The following is a 26,705-nucleotide window of genomic DNA, read 5'->3' on the forward strand; positions in this document are numbered from 1 at the left end:
AGCCAGTGATCTTAAGCATGGATAAATACCACTGAATTGTAAACTTTTTTTCAAACTACATCTTAAACTGCACCATAGCTCTGTGGTAATGTCTCAGGAAAATGTGTACTGTTGTGTTTTAATGATATTTTAGCAATATCGACCTCAGCATTTTCAGTTAACGAAAGGGTATGTTTCCTCCAGGTAAACGAGTGTTGTTTTAAATGGTAATTGTAGCAGCTGGGTGTAGTCATGAATGTGGACTTATTTGTTACCTCTTTGGATTCTCTCTGAATTCACCAGAGTAAAATAGTAAAGGCAACTAACTCACAGTTCTTAACTTGAAGCATGATGCTTTTTAGTTTATATTTCCAGAATCTATTGCTTTATCATCTGTGACTGTAAACCCTATGTGTAAAAAGAAAGTGGGGAGAATAAAGACATAAATAGGTCGCAGTCACTGCAAACAAACATGACACATCTCTTACACGATGTATTTTTGAACTACGTATCAGAAGCTTGTATCAAAAGCTGGAATACATTGGCCATAAACTGGCACGGAGATCAGCTGTGGTAAATGAATGAACAGTTTCTCTCTTAGATCGTTTTCTCTTTGGCATTCAAAATGGTGTCTATATTATTCTTCTATCTGGCTTTCTGGGTCATAGAATCATAGTTGGAAGGTACCACAAGGGTCATCTAGTCCAACCCTGTGCAATGCAGGAATATGTGGATAATAATGTGTTTCTGGATCTAGTGTAATTTATTCAAGAATTACAGTACTAAGCTGGCATCCCATTATATATCCTACCTCTGGTATGTATGCTTGCCAGTTCTTTTGTAAGTGGGAAAAAAAGACCACCATTCACTTTTGTATGTTAATACATTTATAAATATATTCATAGTCTAAAATTGTTCAAAGTTCTGTTTTTGGAATAAACTTTTAAAGAACTGACAAAAAAATATTAAAATGAGCAAGAAGAAGGCCTGATAGCGTGACGTGCTGTATTTGATAGCAAAACTGTATGTAATAACTAAAATTAACGAAAAACATTGAGTTTCATAAACTAACCTCAAAGACAGACAGTTGCTGTTTTCATTTGGAGTCTTTTACCCTGATAATTACCGAGTATAGTAATTTAACAGGAGACCCTGAAATCACTGCAGTTGAGTAAGGATTTATTAGTAGAAAGTGAGGCGTGCAGCTGAACGCTGCTGCCCTGAACTTACACTGATGCTGGTTTATGAAAACTTAATTTTGACTCCAAACCCAGGATTTGAAATTCTTGTTTGAAACTTAGATCCCTGTTTACAAGAATATCCTGGTAAAATTTCGAAGTTTATATCCCAACAGGCATGACTCATAGAATCCTTACATTATTCATTGTTGCAGCCCTGCATTAACCACAGTTGTTAATTTTGGCGCCTACATAATGCTGGAGCATGTAAAGATGACAGGCAAAAACAATGCACTGAGTTTTACATCTTCACCATGGCATCTGAACTGATCCTACTGTTCAACTGTTGAACCGTTGTCCAAAGGTTAGCTTTTTGCACTCCTTTGGCCCTCCCAAGTTGGAAAAGGCAGCTTTTCTAAGGTCCTAGAGCACCTAACCGACAATTTAGTCTTACAAAAGATCAGGTACAGTATATAGATAAAGCATAGCTAGCTGTATTCAGAGAAAGACCATGTTTTCAGGCAGGCTTGAAATCATAGCATACCACAGTTTGCCAATTTGGATAAAACAGGAAACCAAAAGCAGAAGTGCAAGCTTCCAAACTCCTCATCCTGGCTACATGGAAGGATGAGGAAGAGGAGGTATACCACATTTGTATGACATTTGGAAAATAATATTTATTAAAAGCCAGTGTAATACTAGCCAAATATTTTAAGGAAATGGCACAATAAATGGATTATTGAAGGCCAGTTAAATTCAATTTGACTTTCATCCCAGTGTGGCTATCCTATTGGCCCATAAAATGGTCAAAATCGGTTTTATCTGGTTCATTCAGTTTTTACTTGGTTCAGTGGGAATCTGGTCTACTAGCTCTCTATAATGCTATGGACTCTATATGACCATATTTTTCCAAGCTATAACAACTTTTCAATATATTTGTTATATATTTTTTTAAAATTAAGCCAAGTGTGTTGGATAAGCAGAATTTGGCAGAAGATTCCTTGGACTATCCTAAACATTGTACTTTATAGGCAGCTTAATATGCATCAGGATAGAACATTAGCCATTGATACATCCTATTCAGCCAGCATTTTCAATTGAGCCTGAACAACTGTTGACTGACTGCTCTTTTCATAAAATCTGGCCAATAGCAAACTGCAATAGTCATGCTGTACATAATAAGAGAGACAAATCTTCCATGCCAACATTTAATATTTATTATTTTATTTTTCTATCAAGTTGACTCACTTATTATTTCACCCTTGCTCTGAAGATCAGCATTAAACCACCACCACCACCACCTCCTCCTCCTCCTCCTCCTCCTCCTTCTTCTTCTTCTTCTTCTTCTTCTTCTTCTAACAACGGTGGGTTGTGGGGGAGTGGCTGGCTATTCATGCAATTAAGTAAGCACCCACTGAACTGCCTCTTTGCCTGACCTCATTTTATGTTCATAGAAGCAGGTATGTTGAGCATGTGGCAGCAGGTTTCCTGTTCACTTAAAGCTGAGGTGGGGAACCCTTTTCAGCATGAGGACTGCATTCCCTCATAGATAGCCTTCCCAGGGGGACATTTGAATTGTGGGAGGGGATAGATGTAAAACTAGGCAGAGCAGTAGGTGTGACTCTTACCATTGTAGATTAGGCTGCATTGCAGCAAGGCAAAAATCTGAGATTCTAGGCATACATACACACTTCTCCCCATCCTGCATCCAAGCAAGTTAGAAGTGTTATCACACTTGCAGGAGACATTGCAACCAGCCAAAAGAATTCAAGGGTGCAGAGCCAGGACTGTTAAGGAGGTATAACAATATATCTCTGTTGAATATTTTTTTTAAAGCATAGTGAATGTGCTGCAATTTCAGTTTCCAAAGAGTAATCCTTTCATGTACTATGTGAAGTTCTTGAGAAAATAACTATTCCTAATTGTGGTGTTTAAATTTAAATGCACCTTCTGCAGCAGGGCTGGCTCAAGACATTTTGTGGCCAGAGGTGAATGACAAGATGGTCCTCTTTCCCAAGGCATGTGCAGATGCCAACTGGACTGTAGTTTAATCTTACTCTAATGCTAGTAAAGGAGCTATATCTTCCACTGCTCTTGAAGGCAGCAGGCTAGCATAGGGGTGCAGGGCAGGCTGCATGGCACTCACAGCTCTGGCCACTCCCTGCGCTTCAGCATCTGTTGCCTGAGGCAGATGCCTAACTTTGCCTCTTCCTGGAGCCGGCCTTGTTCTGCAGGTAGAAATAGACATGTGTGTATTGTTTTAGCTGCCATGAACAATATGACTTGGTTGTGGTCAGGCGAGGAGCAAACAGAAGTAGAAGTGCAGCATTAGAACTACCCACCAAAATGTCACCACATATGTAACAAACCACCCATTAAAAACATGTACTAAAAAGCTTCTAGACCAGCAGTGAGAGCAGAAGTGTTTTTTTTTTAATCTGATTTTATGGGGAGCAGGCAAATCTGGATTAAACAAGTATAAATTATAGGCTGGAATTTTGATGATAACAGGCTGTGGATGGTAAAAAATATATGTATGTGAGCAGCACTGATTTCAGAATAAACTCCTGTCTGGAAGCACTCTTTGTTACAAGTGTTTTGAAGAGAGTGACATGATATTATGTTTTATTGGGGTGGTTGGGTTCTGGAGTAGGTTACTCTAGGAGACTGATAATATTGATAATTCCTATATTAAAAAAATCTTAAAAGCTGCCTAATTTCAATCATGTGTATGGATCAAGCATACAGCTTCATTGCCATAGCTTCATATGTTGTGAACAAGCCTCAGGCATATATGAATGGGTGCCTTTCTGCTGCATAATTTAAGCACTATCAAATTAGCTAATTTTACTGGCAACTTCTATTTATAAAAGCGATCCAAATTGAGAATGTTTGTTAAGAAAAACATTTCATTGAAAAATGCTAGTGGGAGGGAAGTGGACAGAGGTTGAGGGGTTGTTACACCGTAGCTGCATGTAGCAAAGAGCTATGAGCAGTGGCTGCACTGTGGGGAAAAAGGTCTCCAGCAGAGTTGGCAAATAATAATAATAATAATAATAATTTATTATTTGTACCCCGTCCATCTGGCTGGGTTTCCCCAGCCACTCTGGGCGGCTTCCATAAAAACCAGAAATACACTAAAATATCACAGATTAAAAACTTCCCTGAACAGGGCTGCCTTAAGATGTCTTCTGAATGTCAGGTAGTTATTTATCGCTTTGACATCTGATGGGAGGGCGTTCCACAAGGCGGGTGCCACTACCGAGAAGGCCCTCTGCCTGGTTCCCTGTAGCTTTGCTTCTCGTAATGAGGGAACCGCCAGAAGGCCCTCGGCGCTGGACCTCAGCGTCCGGGCAGAACGATGGGGGTGGAGACGCTCCTTCAGGTATACTGGGCCGAGGCCGTTTAGGGCTTTAAAGGTCAACACCAGCACTTTGAATTGTGCTCGGAAACGTACTGGGAGCCAATGTAGGTCTTTCAAGACCGGTGTTATGTGGTCTCGGCGGCTGCCCCCAGTCACCAGTCTAGCTGCCGCATTCTGGATTAGTTGTAGTTTCCGAGTCACCTTCAAAGGTAGCCCCACGTAGAGCGCATTGCAGTAGTCCAAGCGGGAGATAACTAGAGCATGCACCACTCTGGCGAGACAGTCCGTGGGCAGGTAGGGTCTCAGCCTGCGTACCAGGTGGAGTTGGTAGACAGCTGCCCTGGATACAGAATTGACCTGCGCCTCCATGGACAGCTGTGAGTCCAAAATGACTCCCAGGCTGCGCACCTGGTCCTTCAGGGGCACAGTTACCCCATTCAGGACCAGGGAGTCCTCCACACCAGCCCGCCCCCTGTCCCCCAAAAACAGTACTTCTGTCTTGTCAGGATTCAACCTCAATCCATTAGCCGCCATCCATCCTCCAACCGCCTCCAGGCACTCACACAGGACCTTCACCGCCTTCACTGGTTCTGATTTGAAAGAGAGGTAGAGCTGGGTATCATCTGCATATTGATGGACACCCAGTCCAAACCCCCTGATGATCTCTCCCAGCGGCTTCATATAGATGTTAAAAAGCATGGGGGAGAGGACGGAACCCTGAGGCACCCCACAAGTGAGGGCCCAGGGGTCTGAACACTCATCCCCCACCACCACTTTCTGAACACGGCCCAGGAGGAAGGAGCGAAACCACTGTATAACAAATGGAGGAAAAGAAAGGGGGTAGATGAACGTGGAGCTTGTACATGCTGTAGTATCTATGTAAAAGTATTATTAATCCAGATATGCCAACTAATTGCTGTTTTTGTATAAAGTTTTACTGAGTTTAGCTCTCCTCCTAACATTATCATTTACATTACTTAAAGAGCATTGAAATGCTTTTTTTCCCTTTCACCAGATGCTATTTATATGTTAAACCGCATTATCTCACTTCTCTTTCTCATTTGTAACATAGTATTCTTGCTTCTTCCCTCTGTCCTTAATTAAAGCATTCTCTTTTTTTACACATCTGCACAATGAAATTGCAGTCACAGTGCCTTGGCAAAAGAGGTCTTTATTAATTTGCTTTCATGATAGATTTATTGTCTATGGGATTGTTTAAATACCATAGTTTATTCTAAGCCACATGAAGGTTTGTGAGGCACTTTCTATTATGGTGAGGCAGATCTGGCAGGAAGGAACAATGCCGAAACAATACACTAATGAGCAGCCTATTTAAAAGGTGCATGGAAGTCTGTAACAGGAATACAGCAAATACATAATGAAGGCTAGTAGTATTAACAAGATAAGGTATTTTAGCAGACATTCAAGATGAATACTCTGAAAGCTGCAGTCTAGATATTGTGAAGCTTGTCTCTTTGACAGCTAAATGGTGATATGAAGTGAGTTTTTTGCTACTTTTTTATATTAAAAAAAGGTGGGCAGGAGAGTACTGTATCTCTGGGTGCTGAACTCTTTCATGGGAGTTTTCTGCACTTCCTAGAATATTTACCAGACATGAGAAACAGAATGGAGGGAAAGTCAGAAGAGACCTATGAAGTGAAAAGAACATTTTGTGTGTGTGTGGCGCTTAATCAGGATTGATATGCAAGGCTTTCTTTGTGAATGCTAATGTCAGGTGTGATGGTGCAACTTCAAAGGCTTTTATGCTTTGCTCTGTCCCCATGAAAAGAAGCAGTGTCCACAAGGCAAGGAGAAACATGCATCAGATCTAGAGGCACATTTTTGTACAGTATACGTTTTGGCACATTCATCCCTGATATGCAAGATGAAGCCGCGTTCAAAAGTGGGCTGTAGCATAGAGGCATGATGGTAACAAAAGCCCACCTGCCTGCATTCCACCCCATGCTGAAGCAGAAGGGGCTCACTGGGTTTACTTCGGAGCTTATATATTTGTTTTGTTGTTTTTAAATGGAAGTAGGATGAATAAATATTTTAATAAAGATGTTGTGGCGCTTCTGTTCTCAACCCATCTTTACTTGGGCGAGATCCCATTCTGTCCCTGTTCATTGTAACTTCAAAGGGGCACCTTAACTGCTCAGTTATTAAATGAAGTGAAATGATAGGCTTGGGAGGAATCTGATGCGGCAAAGAACAAGCACAAAAGTAAGTGAAAGTGGCGCTGGCGTTGGCTCTTTATAAAGCTGCATTGTTCTCTGGTGCATCGCGGGGTTTAGTTCCTACATGCAAACCCTGGCAGAAGTCCCTCCCTCCCTCCCTTTATCTTTTTTCCTCCCTTAAGTCCTTCTCTTTTTCCCTTTTCAAGTACTCTTTACAAAAAGCCTGCCAATCCCAAGCCGAAGGAGGGGAGTGGGGGGTGGGAAAGGAAGATTTCCTAATTCATATCTTTAAAGTAACAACACTTTAGTCCTGCAATAGTACTGTGCATCATTTTGGCCATAATCCAACCAAACAAAAAAATATCTTAATGCCATGAATTTCAATAGGAAGAAGTTTAGGAGGTGCTTAAATCTCCCTTGAAATCACTGAAACAGCGCAATCTTATACATGTCCACTGAGAACTGAACCATGTTGAGTTCAGTGGGCCTTTTCCTAGGTGACTAGATACAGGTTTGCAGCCTTAATGGTACTTAACTTTGGCGGGTTTCTGCCCTTTATGTGTGAAGCATATCACATGACAGCAGTGTTGTTAATATTAAGGATAGCCTTTTCATGGTTACTGGTTTAATTCCTCACATTTAAAATGAAGAAAATATTTTAAGTTCTTATTTAAAATGAATCTTTAGTTTATCTGTTCACCAAATACTGTGCCATTGCATCAATTATGAAATAATTAATTTTCTCTCATCCCCTTTTTTCTTTCATTCACCTCTTAGCTGACTTGAACAATGTTAGATTCTCAGCATACAGAACTGCTATGAAGCTCCGAAGACTACAGAAAGCTCTCTGCTGTGAGTATTTTACTAAACTTTCATTTTTTTGTATATGTACTTCAGAAACATATACTTCAAAAATTGTGATGAGGTAAGTAGCCTTGAGTCCTGTCAGGGAAAAGGTTAGGTATAAATAAAAATTTAATAATAATACTTCATTGTTAGTTTCCCCCATATTGTTCCCCCACCCCTTATACTGTTCATTTTCAGACTTGTACCCAGAATATGGCTCTAGGAAATGCCATTGTTTAAGCAGGAGTTTTGTGAAAGAAATAAAATAAAATAATGCAAGGTGGAATACATGATTCTCCCTCTCCCCATTTTATTGCCTCAACAATTCTGTGAGGTAGGTCAGGGAAATCTTTTTAAATAAAAACAACAACGGGGAAATGTTATGAGCCTCAGTGAAATTTCCCCTTAATTTGGATATGTAAACATTTTAAAGGGAAGTTGCACACCATAGTTTCTTTTATTTTTTTCCATTTGAAAATTGTTTCAGTTTGCTTGTTAAACTTGACAGTTTTGGGTTCTGTTTGGGTATATATTGAGGATGTGGTTGAAAGCCCTCTGAATCATAGATCTTGCTTCTGGAAATACATATGTTCTAAGAAATATCTGGTTACTAACATCATTATATGAAAATATGCAAAATGCATACACATAAATACACGGCTTTCAGGAGGAAAACCAGAGACAAAAAAGACTTTAAAATAAACAGAATAACATCATCAGAATGAAATAAAAGCTTCCCTCCTTTCAATTATATGTCTCATATGCAGGGCTTTTTTTCAGCTTTTTCCCGGCACCTCTCAGGTGGGCACCATTGCCATTCTAAGAGGATGAGGGAAGTGTTCATGGTGAGTTCCGGCACCTATTTTTTCTAGAAAAATAGCACTGCATATGAAAGCCAAAATACACAGTAGTAATAATAATAATAATAATACTGAAGAGTTTCTAACTAGACTGTGGGCTTTGAAACTAATTGAAGGTTCGTGATAACTGTTAATGAATGTTGGTATTTCTGTGCTTTCATTGTCACCTAGAGGGTTGTATCCAAAGCTGTCTGTGTGTGAATGGAATGGACTCCCACTTCAGCTTCCCCTCTTCCCTCACAGCACCCCTGATGTTCCCTCAAAATGGACTCCAGAGGATTAGGTGACCATCTGGTGCTTGGGGAGCTGCTGTAGGGAAGAGGGGCAATTGAAGCCCCATTATATGAGTGGAAATCTGTTTGTGCAACATTGAAGGCTGCAGTAAGCTTATAAAGCAAAAACTTTTTCTGAATTTTGGTATCTCATATTGTTATGAATCTGTGGCTGTAAGACTTAATTAAGGCTGGGTTGTTAGAACTGAGAAATAGCCAAACTCATGTGTATTTAAGGTGGTCCCAGGTGTGTGTTAGGGTACAGTAAGAGGTGTGGTGGGCCTACAGGTAAGTCTTTTTATTAGCATATGTGAAAGCTAATTAAAGCAGGCAGACATTTTAAGTTGTGACCCTTCCTTTAGGAATTTCACATAAGTTAGGTGCTAATTAAGTCAGACAAGCTTCCCTGAGATGATCGCCTGGTGAGCAGATAAACCATTAGGAAATACAGAGCTCAAAGGGACCTAGGTGTGAAAAGTTTATTCAGGGGATAAGAGTGTAGGGTTTAGAGTGGCAGGGAGGAGTCAAGGAACAGAGTTACTAAGCAGTGGGGTGGAGAAATAGTTGTTTTTAAAAAAGCGCAGGATGCTGATGTCTGTTTTGAACCCAGTGCTTTGGCTATGGGCTCTTGGAATGTAATGCTGCAGATCCCTCTATTGGATTCAGGTTGTATATATGTGTCAATAAACCATGTATCATAAAGACACTGCAGGCTCTGCTTTGCCTCATTGAAGGGGAACACAGACCTGGTACTCCTGGAATCTTAACACAGCTCAGATATTGGGATGAGGTGTAACAATATAAACACTCCATTAACATGGAAGGGGCTATGCAAAAGCAACCATTTTACATAGGTGTAAAAATAAAAAAGATTATAGCATTAACTGAGGCAGTTCTGAATGCAGTATGTTTCACTGGCAAGTGTAAATATGTACTGGTGGTATGCTGTGGCACATCATATATAAATTATTGTTAAAAAGTAAGTCTCTGGAAATGTAAAGCTGTACAAATTGATATGTGTGTGTTTCATACCACTCCTCCTTCAAGCAGTTGTAAGAACTTTACAGCATAATTTGTCTTCACTTGCAAATTTAATTAGGGCCAAGTCAGGTTTTTACCATTCCGGATGTTCTTATTAAACATGCATTGCCACCTCTGCTAAATACCTCAGCCTATTGTTCATGCCTGCTTCAAAGGGAGTTGTTTGATATGGCTGGCTAACAATGTTTGTTCTCCAAGGAATTATAATTCCGAAGTAAGAAGCACAAAGCTAGGGTTGCCATATTTTGGAGAGCGAAAAAAGAGGACACATTTGCCAACTTCTACTTTTAACTACTTTTACTACTTTCAACTCTCATTTTAAATACCCCTATTAAATGTAGGCTACAGAAGCGGTGATGTATTGCTAGTAGCAATGTTCTTAACTTTCAGCAACAAATAACCCAACTTTGTTGCTGTTAATGAATTTCCAGTAGCATAATTGTTTTAATCTTGAATTGTTGATATAGGGAAAGGAAGAAAGATACAATATTCCTTAGAAAGTTAGGAGTATTAATTAAAAAGAAAACTTGTTTACTTGAGATTATGGCTGCAATCCTATACACACCTGGGAATAAGCCCCATTGAACTCATTGGGGCTTACTTTTACATGGACATGTAGAGAATTGCACTGCAAGACTGTAGTTTTATTTGCACTTACTTGGAAGTAAGACCTATTAAACTCACTGGGAATTAGAAGTAAGCATGCATAAAATACTGCTGCTATTTATATTTAAATCAATTAAAGCCACCAGGCTACTAATTGTTCTCGTCTAGGCACCAAATAAAAACGTTTAAGAATAAATAAATTCCAGTTTCTGTTCTGTATCAAAAAGTTTTCGGGGGGAATATATAATTGCATGTTAACATTAAATAAAATTTGGACAGCTTGTCGAATGAGTTTTAGGGATGTAACTACAAATGATTTTTTAAAAAATTAAACATATTGTATCCAGCCTTTTCCAGTAGAGCTCAGGCAGCTAATAGCAATAAAATTTAAATCATCATAACTTTAATTTAGAATTAGATATCTATAATGGGTTGTGGTTAGAGTAAACCCATTAAAACCAATAGGATTTAAGTTAATCGTGTTCTCAGAGTATGACAATACATTAAGCCCACAATTTACATGGGGGTTCTATTCTAGGGAATAGAAGCCAAAATCACATACAGTATACTCAAACCCATTCGGTTCAGTGGTGGGTGAGATTACCAAAGTCATTTCCCCTGGAACCCTGACCCTTTTGATATTTTTGCCACACACGTAAAGCTGAATGCACACAAGTTAAATGTGCATAAGTTACAGTCTTACTGTACATTATTTATAAGATAATGAGTTGGATCCAGACTTAGGCTGCCGTTCTCCCAGCCCAGCCGGGCCTCAAAGAGTGGAGGGGACCAAGGCATCTATAGCCCTGCCATGTATGGTTGCCAGGGCAGACCAATTGCTGTGCCAGTCTAGACCTGGTTCAGCAACTGGATATAAATCAGGCCTAATGCTATCACACAACTGAAGCAGGGCTGGCTTTGCCCCACATCCTTCCTGCCTCTGGAAAGCTCTATTTATGGTTTTTGTGCTGGCCTGGTGAGGGGATTCTCCACTTCTGCATGTCCACACATGTGGTGGGCAGAAGGGGAAAGGCCACAACAGAAGGCAGAGTTCCATAGTGGCATCACTCCAAAGGCAACGGCAGCAGGAGGCAAACAGAGGCTGACAAGAAACTTCTGCCCAATCCATATGCCCTTGCCCCAATCTGACACAAAGGGGATTTGGATTGCTCAGCAAGTCATACTACTGCAGTCCTGAAGTCTGCACTCCCCATAGCAAGTCTGCCCCCCATAGCAATAGCCTTGGTATGGGGGGGCGGGTTGGGAGGGAAGTGCAAGAGATTACAATAATCTGTCACTGTTAGCTATTCAGTAATTCTCTGAAGAAAAATATATTTTCACACTACTGCTTAGTAGATATGCTAGTGGTGTTTCATGCAAGTTAAAAACAAAAATAAAAAAACCATTAACCACTTTCAAGGCACTGTCATTTATTGGCATGGAAAACTTTTCTGAAAGAGAATAACCTCTGTTTATTTGTAGGTGCATATACAATTAGGCTGCCACCCATTCCTTGAGGAGTTCATTTAATTATCATTTATTTATTCTCTCAGAAGAGTTGAACACTCAGCCTTAAGCTCCATGTTAAAAAGTATTTTACTGCATTTCCAATTTGGCGAATAAATTTGTAATAAAGGATCTTTGCCTGATCCCAGGGGATGAAGCTGATAAACAGACTGTTGCTGGACAAGAAGCATTTTTTAGACAAGTAACATGTTATGCTATTGAACTAGAACTAGATCATACCTATATAGAGAAAATCCATTAGTGACGGAATGATACTAAAAATGAAATATGAAAGCTACATTTTAAAGCTAATACACTAGTGGTTAAGTCCAACACACATAGCTAGATAATTAATTTGTCTCGATTGTCACAGATTAAGGCTGCTTCTTATTAGGATTGTTGTTTTTCTTCCTTGTACAGTGGATCTCCTGAGTCTGTCTGCTGCATGTGATGCCTTGGACCAGCACAACCTCAAACAGAATGACCAGCCAATGGATATACTTCAGATCATCAACTGCTTGACTACCATTTATGATCGACTCGAACAAGAGCACAATAACCTAGTCAACGTCCCTCTCTGCGTGGACATGTGCCTCAACTGGCTTTTGAATGTTTATGATACGTATGTGCGGGTAGACTTCAGTGACACTTGCTTATAATGAACTTTTGTCCTTGCTAGAAAAATGAATGGCTCAGAGCTGGCAAGCTCGTGATCAGAGTGCAAGTTTAATACAAGCTAATAGCTTAAAGGCAAATACTTTGGTTCATTTTGGAGCCCTGTGCAGTTCTGTTATGAAATGTGAAACTGGGAAATGACAGATTTAAATAGAATGTCCTATATAATTGGGGTCAGCTTCTGTCTCATTTGTTAAATCATCTAGTAGGCCCTTCAGGGTGTGTGTGTGTGTGTGTGTGTGTGTGTGTGTGTGTGTGTGTTTGTTTGTTTGTTTGTTTTTGGTCTGGTATATGCTTTCAGCCCCACTCCGCAGAGGATTTACCATGGCATGGTTAAATTTGTCTTTTTTCATGAGACGCCACATCACATAAAAAGCTGTTTTATGGGCAAATAAAATATTGTCAGTTCATTTCAAAGAACACAAATAACTGGTTTTAGTTTAATTAAAGGAAAATCTTCAGTTAAGGAAATGGTTTACAGCATTAGAATTCTTCCAGATCCCAACAATTTTTCATCAAGTTTTAATTAAGAGAACCATGGAGTGCTAAATTTTGTATTAGGAACTGCTGGTATCTCCAGCAGTATCCTCTGGAGCTACAATTTTTCTTCCTTTCCAAAGTCTGCCCCAGTTCTAGTTTTGTTGTAATGTTATGATAGTCTATCTCAATTTTATTGTGTTTTGTTTAATCTGTAGGTGCAAAGAGGATGTCTATTAGTTGCTAAAACCATTACTTTATAGAATTCAGTTGATGTAATGGTTTATTTCTACCAAATATAAATGTAATTTTGTATTTCAGCACAATATGTCTTTTATGACAGGGGGCAACAGCAACTTGAAAGTATTAAAAAAACACTTTTTGTGATTTGTTTGTTTCCCGCCCATCACCCTAAGGTCCAACAGCAGGTTACAGTGTTAAAGCACAATTCTAAAACAACTTCTAACCATAAAAATAATAAAATAAAATAAAATTATAGAATATTTAAGTAGGCATTTAAGAAGTTACTATGCATTTTCATATTAAAAACAATGACATACCCATGGGATAGGATTTCTGACTTAAAAGACTGCTGAAGACTGCTGTTCAGCATACATGAGTGAATTGCATAGCATATGGAGAAACAAAAGAAGTCATAATTCTGAAATGTAAGTTTGTGAAGCTTTGTTTATCTAATAATAGCTACCCTTTTGCAGAGTTATAATCTATTTGTTTTGTAGGGCTTTTCCATTCCTTTTGAATTTTTTCTTAACTTCTAAGATGTTCACTTATGCATTTAGAAGTAGCAAATATAAATTGCATGTATAATTCACATATTTGACTGTATTAATTTTCTCCTTTTCCTGTGATTTAATTTCAATAGCGGTCGAACAGGAAGGATCCGTGTCCTCTCTTTTAAAACTGGTGTTATTTCCCTCTGTAAAGCACATTTGGAAGATAAATACAGATGTAAGTCAAGTCACTGTTTACTACAGAAATGCAGCATATAGAAGCAGCAAATACTTGTTTGTCAGCTCCTTGCATATTCTAAACATTCCCCTTTATTTTTCAATTTTTAAGCAAACAGGTATTTCCAAGGGGTGATACTCAACTAAGTTTTGCCCAGAGCAGGCATTGAAACTAACAGACTTAGCTTCATCACGTTCATTAATTTCAGTGGATCTCCTATGAGTAAAACTTAACTGAATACCACCCAAGGTATTATGCTTTTTCTACTGCATTATATTTTCTATGAAAATTGATTGTAGTTACTTGGGAGCCATCCATTAAATCCTTCACCTGAAATAATTCTTGGAGTACAGACTCAAAAATCTAATTGGCACAAGGAAGCAGTTGTGTGGTTCACTGAAGTCCCACTGTGCTGTTTTACACGCCCCAACTTTCAGGAAGGACAGTCTGCAAAGGAGACTGACAGGAACATCCACTGAGTGGAGTTGTACTCACATGACATAGCAACCAGCAGAAGTCCCCCAGGAATGATCTCCAGGGAGTTGGGAAAACCTCCAGAGCAGCATGAGAGGTAGCACATGAGGAAGGGGAAATTGCTGGAAATTGCCTCTCCTTCTGCTGGTGGGAGTGTCATGTGAGTGGCTTATGTTATTCCAAAAATTACATTGTTGAGTGAAATCAGGGCATGTGAGGTATATTCCATCCCCCTAAATTTTGGAATCTACCATTCTGCTTAAATACTACATCTTAGAAAAGTGTCCTAACACTTAGGATAATAAGATAGATTCAGAAAATGTTTATTGAGACTGACTTGATCTGTCCTTCAAAAGAAACGGGAGTGAGATTTCTCAGAAGATCCTACTAGTTCAGGAATGGGAAAGCTTTGGCCCTCCAGATGTTGCTGGACTACAATTCCCATCAGTCCCAGCCAGGATGGTCAATGGTAATGAGTGATGGAAGTTGTAGTACTGCAATATCGTAGATAAATATGTACCTCTGCGGCGGGAAGGTAAAAGGCGTTTCCGTGCACTTTGGTTTCCATCACGTGCCCCGTTGCGCTAGAAGCGGTTTAGTCATGCTGGCCACATGACCTGGAAAGCCGTCTGTGGACAAACGCCAGCTCCCTTGGCCTGAAAGCGAGATGAGTGCTGCACCCCATAGTCGCCTTTGACTTGACTTAACCATCTAGGGGTCCTTTACCTTTACCTTTACCTTTGTACTTATTATCACACGGATGCCAATTATTATTTGCATTGTGTTTCCTTGTGGTATTCTTATCATTCCTAAAAGTTGAGCAGCACATGAAAACTCTGAAACTCCCACAGCCTGATAACATCAATTCTCCTGCCAAGATACTCTCTACAACTATGATGGGAATGGAAAGTGCCCCTTTATGATGTAAACTAAGATCAGACTTGGCTAGGAAATGGTGTCTTAAATAGAAGCAAAATAAAATCAGGTGTTAAAACTGTACTAGTAAATTTCTATACAAGACTAAAGCTTTTCCATAATTGTGCCCTTAGTACAAAATGAAATATTAATGAGTCTGCAGGAATATAACCATATTATTTTCACTTGCTGAAATCTGTTTTTAATGCTTTGAAAAATAAAACAAGATTTATTCAGGTCATGTATTGGTAATGGGTAGTGCCAAATAAATATTTCAGTTGATCATAATCTCATTTTTTTAACTGTTACAAACTTTAACATACCTTCAGATATGTACTATATAACTCATTTGCAGTAAATTAAATTTACATGTAGTACAATTCCTGGTATTAACATTTCATGTGGGCAACATGGTTCTGTAACACAGAACTCTTTTTCTTTCTTCCAAATATATTATTGGATTCCAAATGCCAAGCTTTTGGGTTTTTTCAATTCTCGATGTAAATCAGAGTTTGGAAATCCAGTTCGTAGGCATATATCATTGTGGAATTTTTTTGGTAACTTCATTCCTTTATTCTGATTGTGAACATCTTTGCGTGCAAGTTATTCCTATTTTCTTCTGTGACAAAAATCTTAAAAACATGTATATACTTAAAGCATTTCCTCAAAAATTTGTTACCTATATAGGATAATGTGCACTAGCAGCAATAAAATTATGGTCTACTTTTTTGGCCTAAACAGTGTTGATTACCAATTGTATTCTTTAGTATTTAAAAATGATTTGGGTAACTTTACAATTCTCAGCTTTGACAGTTATATATTCTTGACATTAATTATTTAACTTATTCTTGGACTTCCTTGCTTCTTGTTTTGGTTTATATGAGTTACAGTGTAATAGTAATTGGCTACAAACAAAATCTGATTCAAAATAGTTACTTCAGAATTGTCTACTAGAGAAGGTCAAACCACTAAATAACCAAACAAATTGTGAACAAACCTAATGAAAACTCTCAACCATTTATTTGTATCTCTGACAGCAAATTTGTTTATACATATTATACAGTTGATAGTTTCTATTGTTTTGATGGATTTTGCTATACATCTTTCTTCTGCCTCCAGATCTGTTCAAGCAGGTAGCCAGTCCCACTGGATTCTGTGACCAGCGTCGTCTAGGCCTCCTCCTGCATGACTCTATTCAGATTCCAAGACAGCTGGGTGAAGTTGCTTCTTTTGGTGGCAGTAATATTGAACCCAGTGTTAGGAGCTGCTTTCAGTTTGTAAGTATACTTCTGCTTATTGCTATTGGTTTTTTAATCCAAATGTTATGCAGGGTACATAAACTTAGGCGATAAGTGTGGAGATCAGAGTATGTATGTTTGTTTATTTAATATTTAGTTTATTGAAACATTTTATTGGATGGGGCCAGGCAGTCAGAATATGGCAACTCTACACTCTAAAGTGACACAGCATCCATCAGATTAAATGTAAAATACATCAAATAAAGAATGGTGTTGGGAACAAGACACCGTCCAATTTTATCTATTATTTCCATTCTTGCCCTGCCTTTCAACCCAAAGGTCCACAAAATTAATTACAATCAAAAACATTTAAATGTTTTTTACGACTACATTAAAATGTAGAGTCATTGGCATGAGTAGTGAGCAAAATGTGACACTACGTCTCAAAAGCCTCCTAGTATAGTATAGTATAGTATAGTATAGTATAGTATAGTATAGTATAGTATAGTATAGTATAGTATATTGACTTGCATTTTTGAGTCACCCTGCATACTTCCTGAAGGAGAACATTCAAAAATATGCTTCACTCCTAGTAGATGTCAATCTTGCTTCTAACACTGCAAAGCCTGAAGCAAAGAGGGGAAAAGTTCAGATAGGAGATAGCAGATACCACGGCAATATACCCTGGCTTCCAACACTTTAACATCTTAAAGAACTTTCAGTTTGGCTCAGAAACTAACCATCAGCCAGTGAAATTTCTGAATTGCCATTAAGTCACCTGGCAAGTCATCCATGATTCTGCAACAGCACAAGGGAAGTAAGCGGGGATTTTAAGTTGGTCTAACTTTTGGTTTTTCAAATTCAAATACATTTTGTTTTAAATAAAAGATCAAGTATGTTTTTCCATGGCCGTTAAGGGAAAACTGACGGTGAACAGCAACAGTTACTTTGGCAAAGTATGTTTAGAAAGTGCTGAGACAGGAGTCTGCAGTGGGAGACAAAAACAACTCATTAAACTGAAGGAATAATAAACTGAAGCGACAGAATTAGCATTTCAGAGAAGTATCAGAAGAGTTCATTATTTTATGACCTCTCTTTAAAAAAAATGCTAAGAAGGGTCTGTCTGGTCAATGCAATTCACAATGTGAGGCAAAAATAACTTTTGTCTTTGTAATTGAAAGGGTCACTGGAGGGAAGAAGCAAAGGAACCATTATGACTCTTCCTCCTCAAGTTTTAAATCCCCACTTCAAATGTTAGACCACACTATGCATGATAAAAGAGGTTTTCCCCCTCAAAGTGATCACTGTGCATTTCAAGAATGTATATCCTTCCCATTGTGGTCTTTCGGCATGGAAATAGACCTTGTGGGTGACCTCACTCAAACATCATTAATCAATCTGCAGGCCTCTTTTCATGTTGCTTAAAGGTTAATGTATTGCTTTGTAGTACAAAGTAAGGGGTCTTTACTTATGATGGCCCTAATTAGTTGAGGTTTAAAAAATATTAATACAGTATACCATATTATACTATTTTTAATATTACATTTTCCCCCAAAAATGAAATAAATATTGGCTATCCACAGGTTTAAAATTCAGGTCAGTTTGGTTCCTGATGCTATATACTTGGTTGCACCAGTACTTAGTTATACTTAGAGCTAATTGGTCTTTTGGGCCCAACGTGCGGCTTAATAAATAGGCATAAAGATTGCTGTTTATTGTTTATATCACATATGTCAACTACACCCATTCATGGAAAACAACAATCTTGCTATTACTGCCCTTTAGCATACTCTGCATAGCCCCATCTAGGAAGACATTTTGAAAGTTCTAGCCAGTATGAAGTGTTACAGCCTAAGGTAGAAGGAAGGAACATGTTGTTGTTGTTGTTGATGAGTCATTTAGTCGTGTTTGACTCTTCGCGACCCCATGGACCAGAGCACGCCAGGCACTCCTGTCTTCCACTGCCTCCCGCAGTTTGGTCAGACTCATGTTGGTAGCTTCGAGAACACTGTCCAACCATCTCATCCTCTGTCGCCCCCTTCTCCTTGTGCCCTCCATCTTTCCCAACATCAGGGTCTTTTCCAGGGAGTCTTCTCTTCTCATGAGGTGGCCAAAGTATTGGAGCCTCAGCTTCAGGATCTGTCCTTCCAGTGAGCACTCAGGGCTGATTTCCTTAAGAATGGATAGGTTTGATCTTCTTGCAGTCCATGGGACTCTCAAGAGTCTCCTCTAGCACCATAATTGGCAGCGGGTGCATTATGTTGCTAATGAAGTTAGCTGTTAGTTGCATTAAGCTTCCAGGCCCAATTCAATGTCCTAGTTTAAAGAGAAAGTGGCAGACTCTTTATGGCCAGAGACATCTGAACTTAAAAAAACATTTCAGAAGAGCCCTCTTCAGAAACATCACTATTTGAGAAGTGAGAAGTAGGGAAAGGGACTTGTCTCCAAAGTTCTGGATTCCTTTTTTGACATATCCGCCATTGTTTGTTTTTGCTGAGTATTATCCAAAGGTTGTTTGCTGCTTTTAGTGAGTTTGTTATCTTTTTTATGTTTTAATTTTTTAATATCTTTAAATGCTGTCTATTTTGAATTGCATTTTATCAGTTATGATTGTGTTGTTTGAAATTTCTTCAACATGTATTTGCATTATTGAAAACATTTGTGCACTATACATTCATTCTCTCTCTCTCTCTCTCTCTCTCTCACACACACACACACACTCACACACACACACACACACACACACACACACACACTTCTTCACAAATCTAACTCAAGGACTTTTCATTTTTAATGGGAATTGGCTGGAAGTGAGGTTTTTATGCTGATAACATCCCTGGTAATAATTTGCAGTGATTTCAGAGAGAATGAGAGAGAGAGAACCAACAGCAAATGTACTGTGTCAGAATCTGTTCTCCTGGTCTCAGTGGCTTAGGCATGCTGGCAACAACCTTGTCTGTCATGCACAGCAGCACAAAAATGTAATGTTTACTGTACCAGGAGATAACAAGGGGTGGTGAGGAAATGTCCCTGATCTTTGTTTGAAATGCAAGTCCTTGAAAGTAGCGGGGGAGGGAAGTCTTGTTCTGTCAACATGCATGTGCTCACAGCATTGGTGTTTGTAATACTCCCTTCAACTGCAGCAAAAATGCTACAACTGCTTCAAGTACATTCTTTGTCTGTAAGGAATGAGGTGGCTTTTAAAAAAAACTTTGCCACTTTGAAATTATTTTTCTTTCCACAAGCTTCAGGATTCATGCAGCGCCTAGGTTACAAACATTAAAAAAGGATGTACAAAGAGTAGCTCTTGGGAGAAAATGAGACTTCATGTGGAATATAAAATAGAACTTGACTTTGCTTATTCATTTATTTAGTTCTCTTTCTTTCATCCCCCCTATAACACACAAAAAGCTGTGGCAATAACAACAGTTTAAGGGCAAAGGTGCAATAAAAAGAGAGGACTATATATAGGAATGGGAATATACCTCATGTCTGTTGAACCCTGTCTGTTGAATGTCAGCTAAAATATAGACTTCTAGAGAAATATAGTGTTTATGCTGTTCAAACTTGGCACACAGGTGGTGCAGACGAGAGACTGTTGTTTTCAGCCCTGTAGTGGAACATGGTGAAAAAGACATTTCCTGAAATGTGGCTTATCTTACATCATGCTCAGTGGTAGATCCCAGGCTTTTCAGGTCACTGGCCCTGATTTTAAACATGCCTGAACACAGCTACAGTCTAACCAGATTTCTGGTTTCCTTAGACCTACTTTTCCCTATTTATAGACTCGGAAGCAGCATTCTGTAAGGTTGTTTCACTATTACAATAATGTTGTGTTTTCCTTTTACAATGCAAACTTGTATGCTTCAGAATACTTAGCTAGATGAACCAATTGTCTCTTTCATAATTTTATTTGTATGCTGCTTTTCCATAAAAAAATCATGCTCAAGGTGGTTTATAACAAAGAAAAGTGGAACACATTTCAAGATCAAACACTTCAAAACAATTTCATTGTAACATAATAAAACAACAAAGTAGCAAATATAACACCACCCAAAATGACAGAAACATTCCAGTATTATAAATATGATTACATTAACAACATCCAACAGCAAAAATGTAACAGGAGTGTGACAGTTTCACCTTTGTTTTAGAAATAGATATTTGTACAGGACTAGCAGATAGAAAGGAAGTCTGCTTTGCATCTACTACACTGCGAATATTTATCATTTTTAAGTCTTGGTTATCCTGTATGTAGTAATACACCAATACCTTATTTAAGATAGATACAAGCCTATGGGCATTGCTTTTTTAAAAAGAGCACTTTACCAATGTAAATTTGAATCTCAGAATTTTAAAATAGTTTTAGTGTAATGTAGATTGAAATTAGGGACGCAGGTGGAGCTCTGGGCTAAACCACAGAGCCTGGGGCTTGCCGATTGGAAGGTCGGCGGTTCGAATCCCCACGACGGGGTGAGCTCCCATTGCTTGGTCCCAGCTCCTGCCCACCTAGCAGTTTGAAAGCACGTCAAAGTGCAAGTAGATAAATAGGTACTGCTCTGGCAGGAAGGTAAACGGCATTTCCGTGTGCTGCTCTGGTTCGCCAGAAGCGGCTTAGTCATGCTGGCCACATGACCTGGAAAAAACTGTCTGTGGACAAATGTTGGCTCCCTCGGCCAGTAAAGCAAGATGAGCACCACAACCCCAGAGTCGTTCGCGACTGGACTTAACTGTCAGGGGTCCTTTACTCTTTTTTTTTTTTAGATTGAAATTATTAGTAGAAACTTTTTTTTTATGGTTGACCATGGGACCTAAAAAAAGAGGATAAACTTCAAACTATGCTGTTATCCTGATATCTATCCATGTTTAAATGTATGAAAATGAACCAGAACTTTGAGGGGGAGCAATATTCTAATAGATAATTGAGGGCAGAAAAGAGAATAGGCTTTATAGCTAAAAAATGGAGGCAAGCACAGTCTTGGTGAGTGGTTGCATGGTTAACTTTTGTAATCTACTAAGACAATTTTCTTGAAAGCAGGAATTAACAAAATATGAGGTAAAGCAGACATATGTTACATTTTTTAGAAGGCAGTTATTTCTTTTCTTTTTAGCATTACATAACATAATGGTGAATATCCAGCTTTCCTCTCCAAATGTTTCTTGGCATATGAATGCAAAAAAATCCAAACAAAAAACGTCAGATGTTTAGAATTTAATAGGAATTTGAATATTAGATGTAACAAATTGTTATTTGCAAACTGGGAAATGCACTGTTAACTTTGTTCTATGATTTACAGTTTTATTGTGGCAGTTGCACAGAAATATGTTAACAGAGGGGGGAGGAAATCTTCACAGTTTGCTTTTGTTGTAGATTCTTCCCTTATGTAAAACCCTTGGTTACTCTCTGGCTGGATTTAGAGATGATTAAAGAAATTGTAACAGCAGCTCAGGGAACATTCAAGAACTATCTGTCCTTTACTGTCTGACCCTGACAAGCTTTTCTCAATATAGCTTTAAATCTTCATGTAATATACTTCAGTACTAGTTTTGGTGCAGTTTAATGCAGTTAATCTCCAATAGAAGAGATTGTAGATAGTATAGATGTAGGGATCAGATAGACAAATGTCAAAACTCATAGCAGCCAACAAAATTAAAATAGATGTGCAGAAGCTGGAGAACTGAAACATATCTTTGCATATGACAGGAGCCATTTCATCCATTCACTGTATTCCCATGCAAACTAAAAGCATCTGCAAATGGAGAGGTGAATGCTTTGAGCTGTTCATTCTTATTCTGTCTACAGTTGACACACTGCAGCATTTCAGTACAGAATCCATCTTTTTCATTCCAGAAATGGCATGTAAAAGGCTTGTTTGTGTATGTGTGTGCATAAGGTGAACCAGAGCAGCTTATTGAAGATCATTATCTAGCTAGTAACAGCACAAATTTCTAAAGTAAATCTTCACATGGCAATAAACAGATAGCTCACCCACTAGAATTGCCTAATCAAAAGCATTCTAGTTGTTGTTGTTTTTGCAGAAACATACACACATGAGTCCTCAGTAAATTTGTTTGGCTTTCTGCAAAGTTTTGAAATAATGAAATATATGCAAGTATTCAGATATCTAAATTAAAATTAATACAGTACAACATTAAAATAATAAAAGCAAAGTATTCCTCAGTGAATTGTATACATGTGCCTCCCATTTTACAATAGTTATAACCTATCTGCAGTACTGCCCCTTATAGATTTTCACTTTGTTCTGTTTAAATTCTAATCTCTCCCCCTTGTCCCTCTGTCCCCATATTGCTATTTGCAAACAGACATAGAACCATGCAGGGATAATTAAGAGATGGCTATGGATAAATGGCTGGATGCTTACTCAGATAGATGTGGTATTGTGTAAATAGTCCCTGAGAGATGTGATGTCTCTACCCTTGTGTGCCCATGGCAATGCATAAACTTCATAGATATTTAAATTGTCTTTGTAAAGTTTACTATCTGTGCACCTTTCTGAAAAGTTTACTGAATTAGCATATATAACAAGTAATAGCAACCAAAAAATCCTTTTTTCAGTCAGATTAATGCACTGTTTTAGGTCACAGTTTATGGCATCCATTATTTTCTTATCACAGTTCTGTTTCATTTTATGTTTACAATTATTGGCAGAAAGATAGAACTTTATAGCATGTGTGTGATCACTGCTCTTTGTCATATCTTCTGTCTTAAAACACTGTAGATATTTACTATTATTTTTGCAAATAAAATTATTTGAACTCCTTGACAAGTCAGCATTCTTATCTGCTTGCTTTGGGAGTGTTAACTTCACCAGTCTCATTTCGGATCAAGTAGCCAGTAGGTTTCAACTTAGAAATGTGTCACAATTTACATTTATTTGATCCGAGGGCTTAAAAATAAGTATGATAGAGAAGACAGTGTATACTTATGGCTGGACATAGATGGCTATTAAGAAGCTAAAATAATTCTGAGGGCTTTTCAGGAGTGAGAGAGAAGCCCTAAAGTACTTAATTAGTATTCTTCCTTGATGAAATTAAGATTAAGGTGGATGGATAGTGACTAAAGAAGAAAGACTTTCTGAAAGTAAAGGAAGCCCAGATGACATGTATAGGTTGCAAATGAGGTTATAAATATATCAGTAAGGGAGAAGAAATGGAATTGGTTTGCAAAATGATATTTATTACTGAAACAGGAGAAAGAGGATTAAGTAGTCCTTATATACTCTTCAGAATAATTCAGAAAAGAAGACACCTACCCTAGATGCATGTGTATGCTGAGATTTAAGTGGAAAGAGAAAATGTTAAGGACACAATGAGCCATTTCATTTAACACCAAGAAAAAAGAGCTAAAAGTTTGTTTCAAGGGCAACAGTAAAGTCTGTATTAGTTTGCAAATGACCTTAGAAACTGAGAAGAGTGATATCATTGGAGAGGGGGGGAAACATAGGAATACATGATGGAAGACAAAAACTCATCTCTTGATGCAGGTTTACAAAATATACCTACGCAAAATACCTTATGTCTGATGAAGGACAAAGCTTCACATCCTGACAGAAAATGTGTTTCAAAACCAATGTTTTATTTCCTGGAACATTATAGGGATGAATTGAAAGGAGGGAGAGTGTCATCTGATTTTCCCTGCAAATGCTTCCCTATGCTGTTTTTAGCTGTTGCTCCTCCCCCATCAAGGTTCAAAGAAAACAAAAATAACCCCAGTTGATGGCTATCTTTTCACCTGCCAGTTCTCCCTTACAAATGCCCCCCACCCACATTTATGGTTGGTTGGTTGTTTAGTTAGTTAGTTTAGTTAGTTATAAAGGGAGGGAAGAGGAATATATACATATACGTGCGGGGGTGGGTGGAACAAATGTGTCACCATCTGAAAATTAGATGAAGGGAAATATACTTGGTTGGAAAGGGGGAAATTACTTGTAAAATGAAAGTTTTCCCTGTGTCCTGTAATGTAATCTCCTTTCTCTCATAGGCCAATAACAAACCTGAAATTGAGGCAGCCCTTTTTCTGGATTGGATGAGACTTGAACCACAGTCCATGGTATGGCTGCCAGTTTTGCATAGGGTGGCTGCTGCTGAAACTGCCAAACACCAAGCCAAGTGCAACATCTGTAAGGAGTGTCCAATAATTGGATTCAGGTACAGTGTTATATTGCTGATTTTTACCAGATGAACTTAATGCATCATCAATTACTACTCTTTGTAGAGGTCATATATGAGCACTGAATCCTTCCTTCCAGCACATAATATGGGTGTGCAGAGAAGGCACTGTGTATTAATTTCCTCATCTCCTAAAGGCAGCCTCCTTAACAGAAATGCTTGTTTAATATTCCTTCTGTTCTGTAAAAGTAATCATGCTGTTTGGATACCTAAGACCATTAGAAGAACCAACCTGGATCAGACCAAGCATTGATCTTATTCAGCACCTATCGAAAGCCCACAAGCAGGACATGAACATTTTTGTAAAACATGTAGTTGATAACTTGCTGGATACAAAAATGTTCCTAGAAGAAGTTGCTTAACATAAATGAAATAAAATCCTGCTGGAAAAACCATTGTGTAATGTCATTTTAAAAAATTAATCTGCTCAGTCTATAGTCTCCTTAAGAGACATGTCAACCCCGAATATGGAAATTCTGTTGATGTGCTTAGAGACCTGGATCTCAACAGTGTGCTTACTATAGCAATGAATCTAAGCCAACATCTTGCAAAATAACTATGGATTGGTATACCTGTTAGGAATCTACTTAGCTGTTAAGTAAATACTATTTTCAGTTATGCTTAGACTTGTTTTATCAACTTTCCCCCTAATAACAGTTTTGTATGGTCCCTGCATGTTTCAATCTTAACATTGTCTTACCACTGAGCTCTTGACAAGGAGCATTTTGGAATTATTGTGTAAAGCTCAGATAGATTACTATGAGTGTGCTGCATCACATGAAATTCTTGCTGGTACTTTTGTTTAATATAAAGTACTGGGTGGTTAAATAAAAGAATGTAAAAATAAAAAGTAAGCATTTATTTAATTTATATGACACCTCATAATTCTTGCAAGCATCCAACAGGATAAAAGGTTGCTTGCTACATTTAATTACTGTATTCTTATGTCATAATCTGTAGACTACAGAATATGGATTCACATTACCAAATCTAACATTTCCACCACTACTACCATTGTTGGGCTGTGGCTAGACTGTCTGTATTTAGGGGAGACTGCAGCGAATTTACCAACCTCAGCTGATGAAGGACAGAATTAAAACAATATTTTAAAAATCAAGTAAAAATACAGATAATAATAAATTAACAACAACAACAACATCCCAGCAATAGCCGTTTCCTGAAAAACAGCCAGTTCCTAAAAGCTTGTTGAAATAAGGTCTTCACCTTCTGCTGGAAGGAGGAGGAGGGAGCCAGTCTAACTCTCTAACTCTCTAGGAGGGGAGTTCTTAAGTCTGAGTGTAGCCACTGAAAATGCTCTCCTACTTTACACCTGAAACACGGTGTAAAGTGCACGAGTGCTGAATTTGTATTTTCTTCTTCTCCAGGTACAGAAGTTTAAAGCACTTTAATTATGACATCTGCCAAAGCTGCTTCTTTTCTGGGCGAGTTGCAAAAGGTCATAAGATGCACTACCCAATGGTAGAATATTGTACACCGGTAAGTGACATCAGTGTCTCCTAATACAAATTCTGGAGAGAAGAGGAGGGGAAATCATTTGTTTGTGTAAGACTGTGGAGGCATTGTGCAGTATTCCTTTTAAATTAAATCATCCTTCACAAAACTGTTTTTTAAAGCATGAATATCTTGCTATATCCAGTGAAAATAACAGGAATAAATAATAATTGGAAGTTGCTAGTTATTATTTATATATTGCTGTGTCGTAACAACTAAATCCATACTTTTCCAAGGTTGGCCAGAAGAGGAAACTATGGTTCATTAAAGAATTCCTAGTTTATTGAGGCATGTCATAACAGGACTGTGTGCACAGGCAAAAGGCTTATGTGTATCTCAGCTTATGAATTCAAGAGAAATTCATCCAAATGTGGCCGATAAATAAAAATCAGTAGTATACGCCAGCTTTTAATCAAAGTTCTCAAG

The 26,705-nt window shown here is 38.3% G+C and overlaps 1 protein-coding gene across 12 annotated transcripts in view; it reads left to right on the forward strand.

The window, feature by feature from the left end:
* DMD (dystrophin) overlaps nucleotides 1-26,705 on the forward strand; it is a 1,009,769-nt gene that overhangs the window by 946,730 nt on the left and 36,334 nt on the right. For all 12 annotated transcript variants that reach the window (XM_081858834.1, XM_081858841.1, XM_081858836.1 and 9 more), the window contains 6 exons: nucleotides 7,476-7,550; nucleotides 12,250-12,451; nucleotides 13,865-13,950; nucleotides 16,459-16,616; nucleotides 24,580-24,746; nucleotides 26,153-26,264. In XM_081858834.1, coding sequence (XP_081714960.1) covers nucleotides 7,476-7,550; nucleotides 12,250-12,451; nucleotides 13,865-13,950; nucleotides 16,459-16,616; nucleotides 24,580-24,746; nucleotides 26,153-26,264 — 800 coding nt within the window. The remainder of the gene's footprint in view (nucleotides 1-7,475; nucleotides 7,551-12,249; nucleotides 12,452-13,864; nucleotides 13,951-16,458; nucleotides 16,617-24,579; nucleotides 24,747-26,152; nucleotides 26,265-26,705) is intronic.

This window comes from Podarcis erhardii (assembly GCF_964252035.2).
Source record: "Podarcis erhardii genome assembly, chromosome: 4".
NCBI lineage: Eukaryota > Metazoa > Chordata > Lepidosauria > Squamata > Lacertidae > Podarcis > Podarcis erhardii.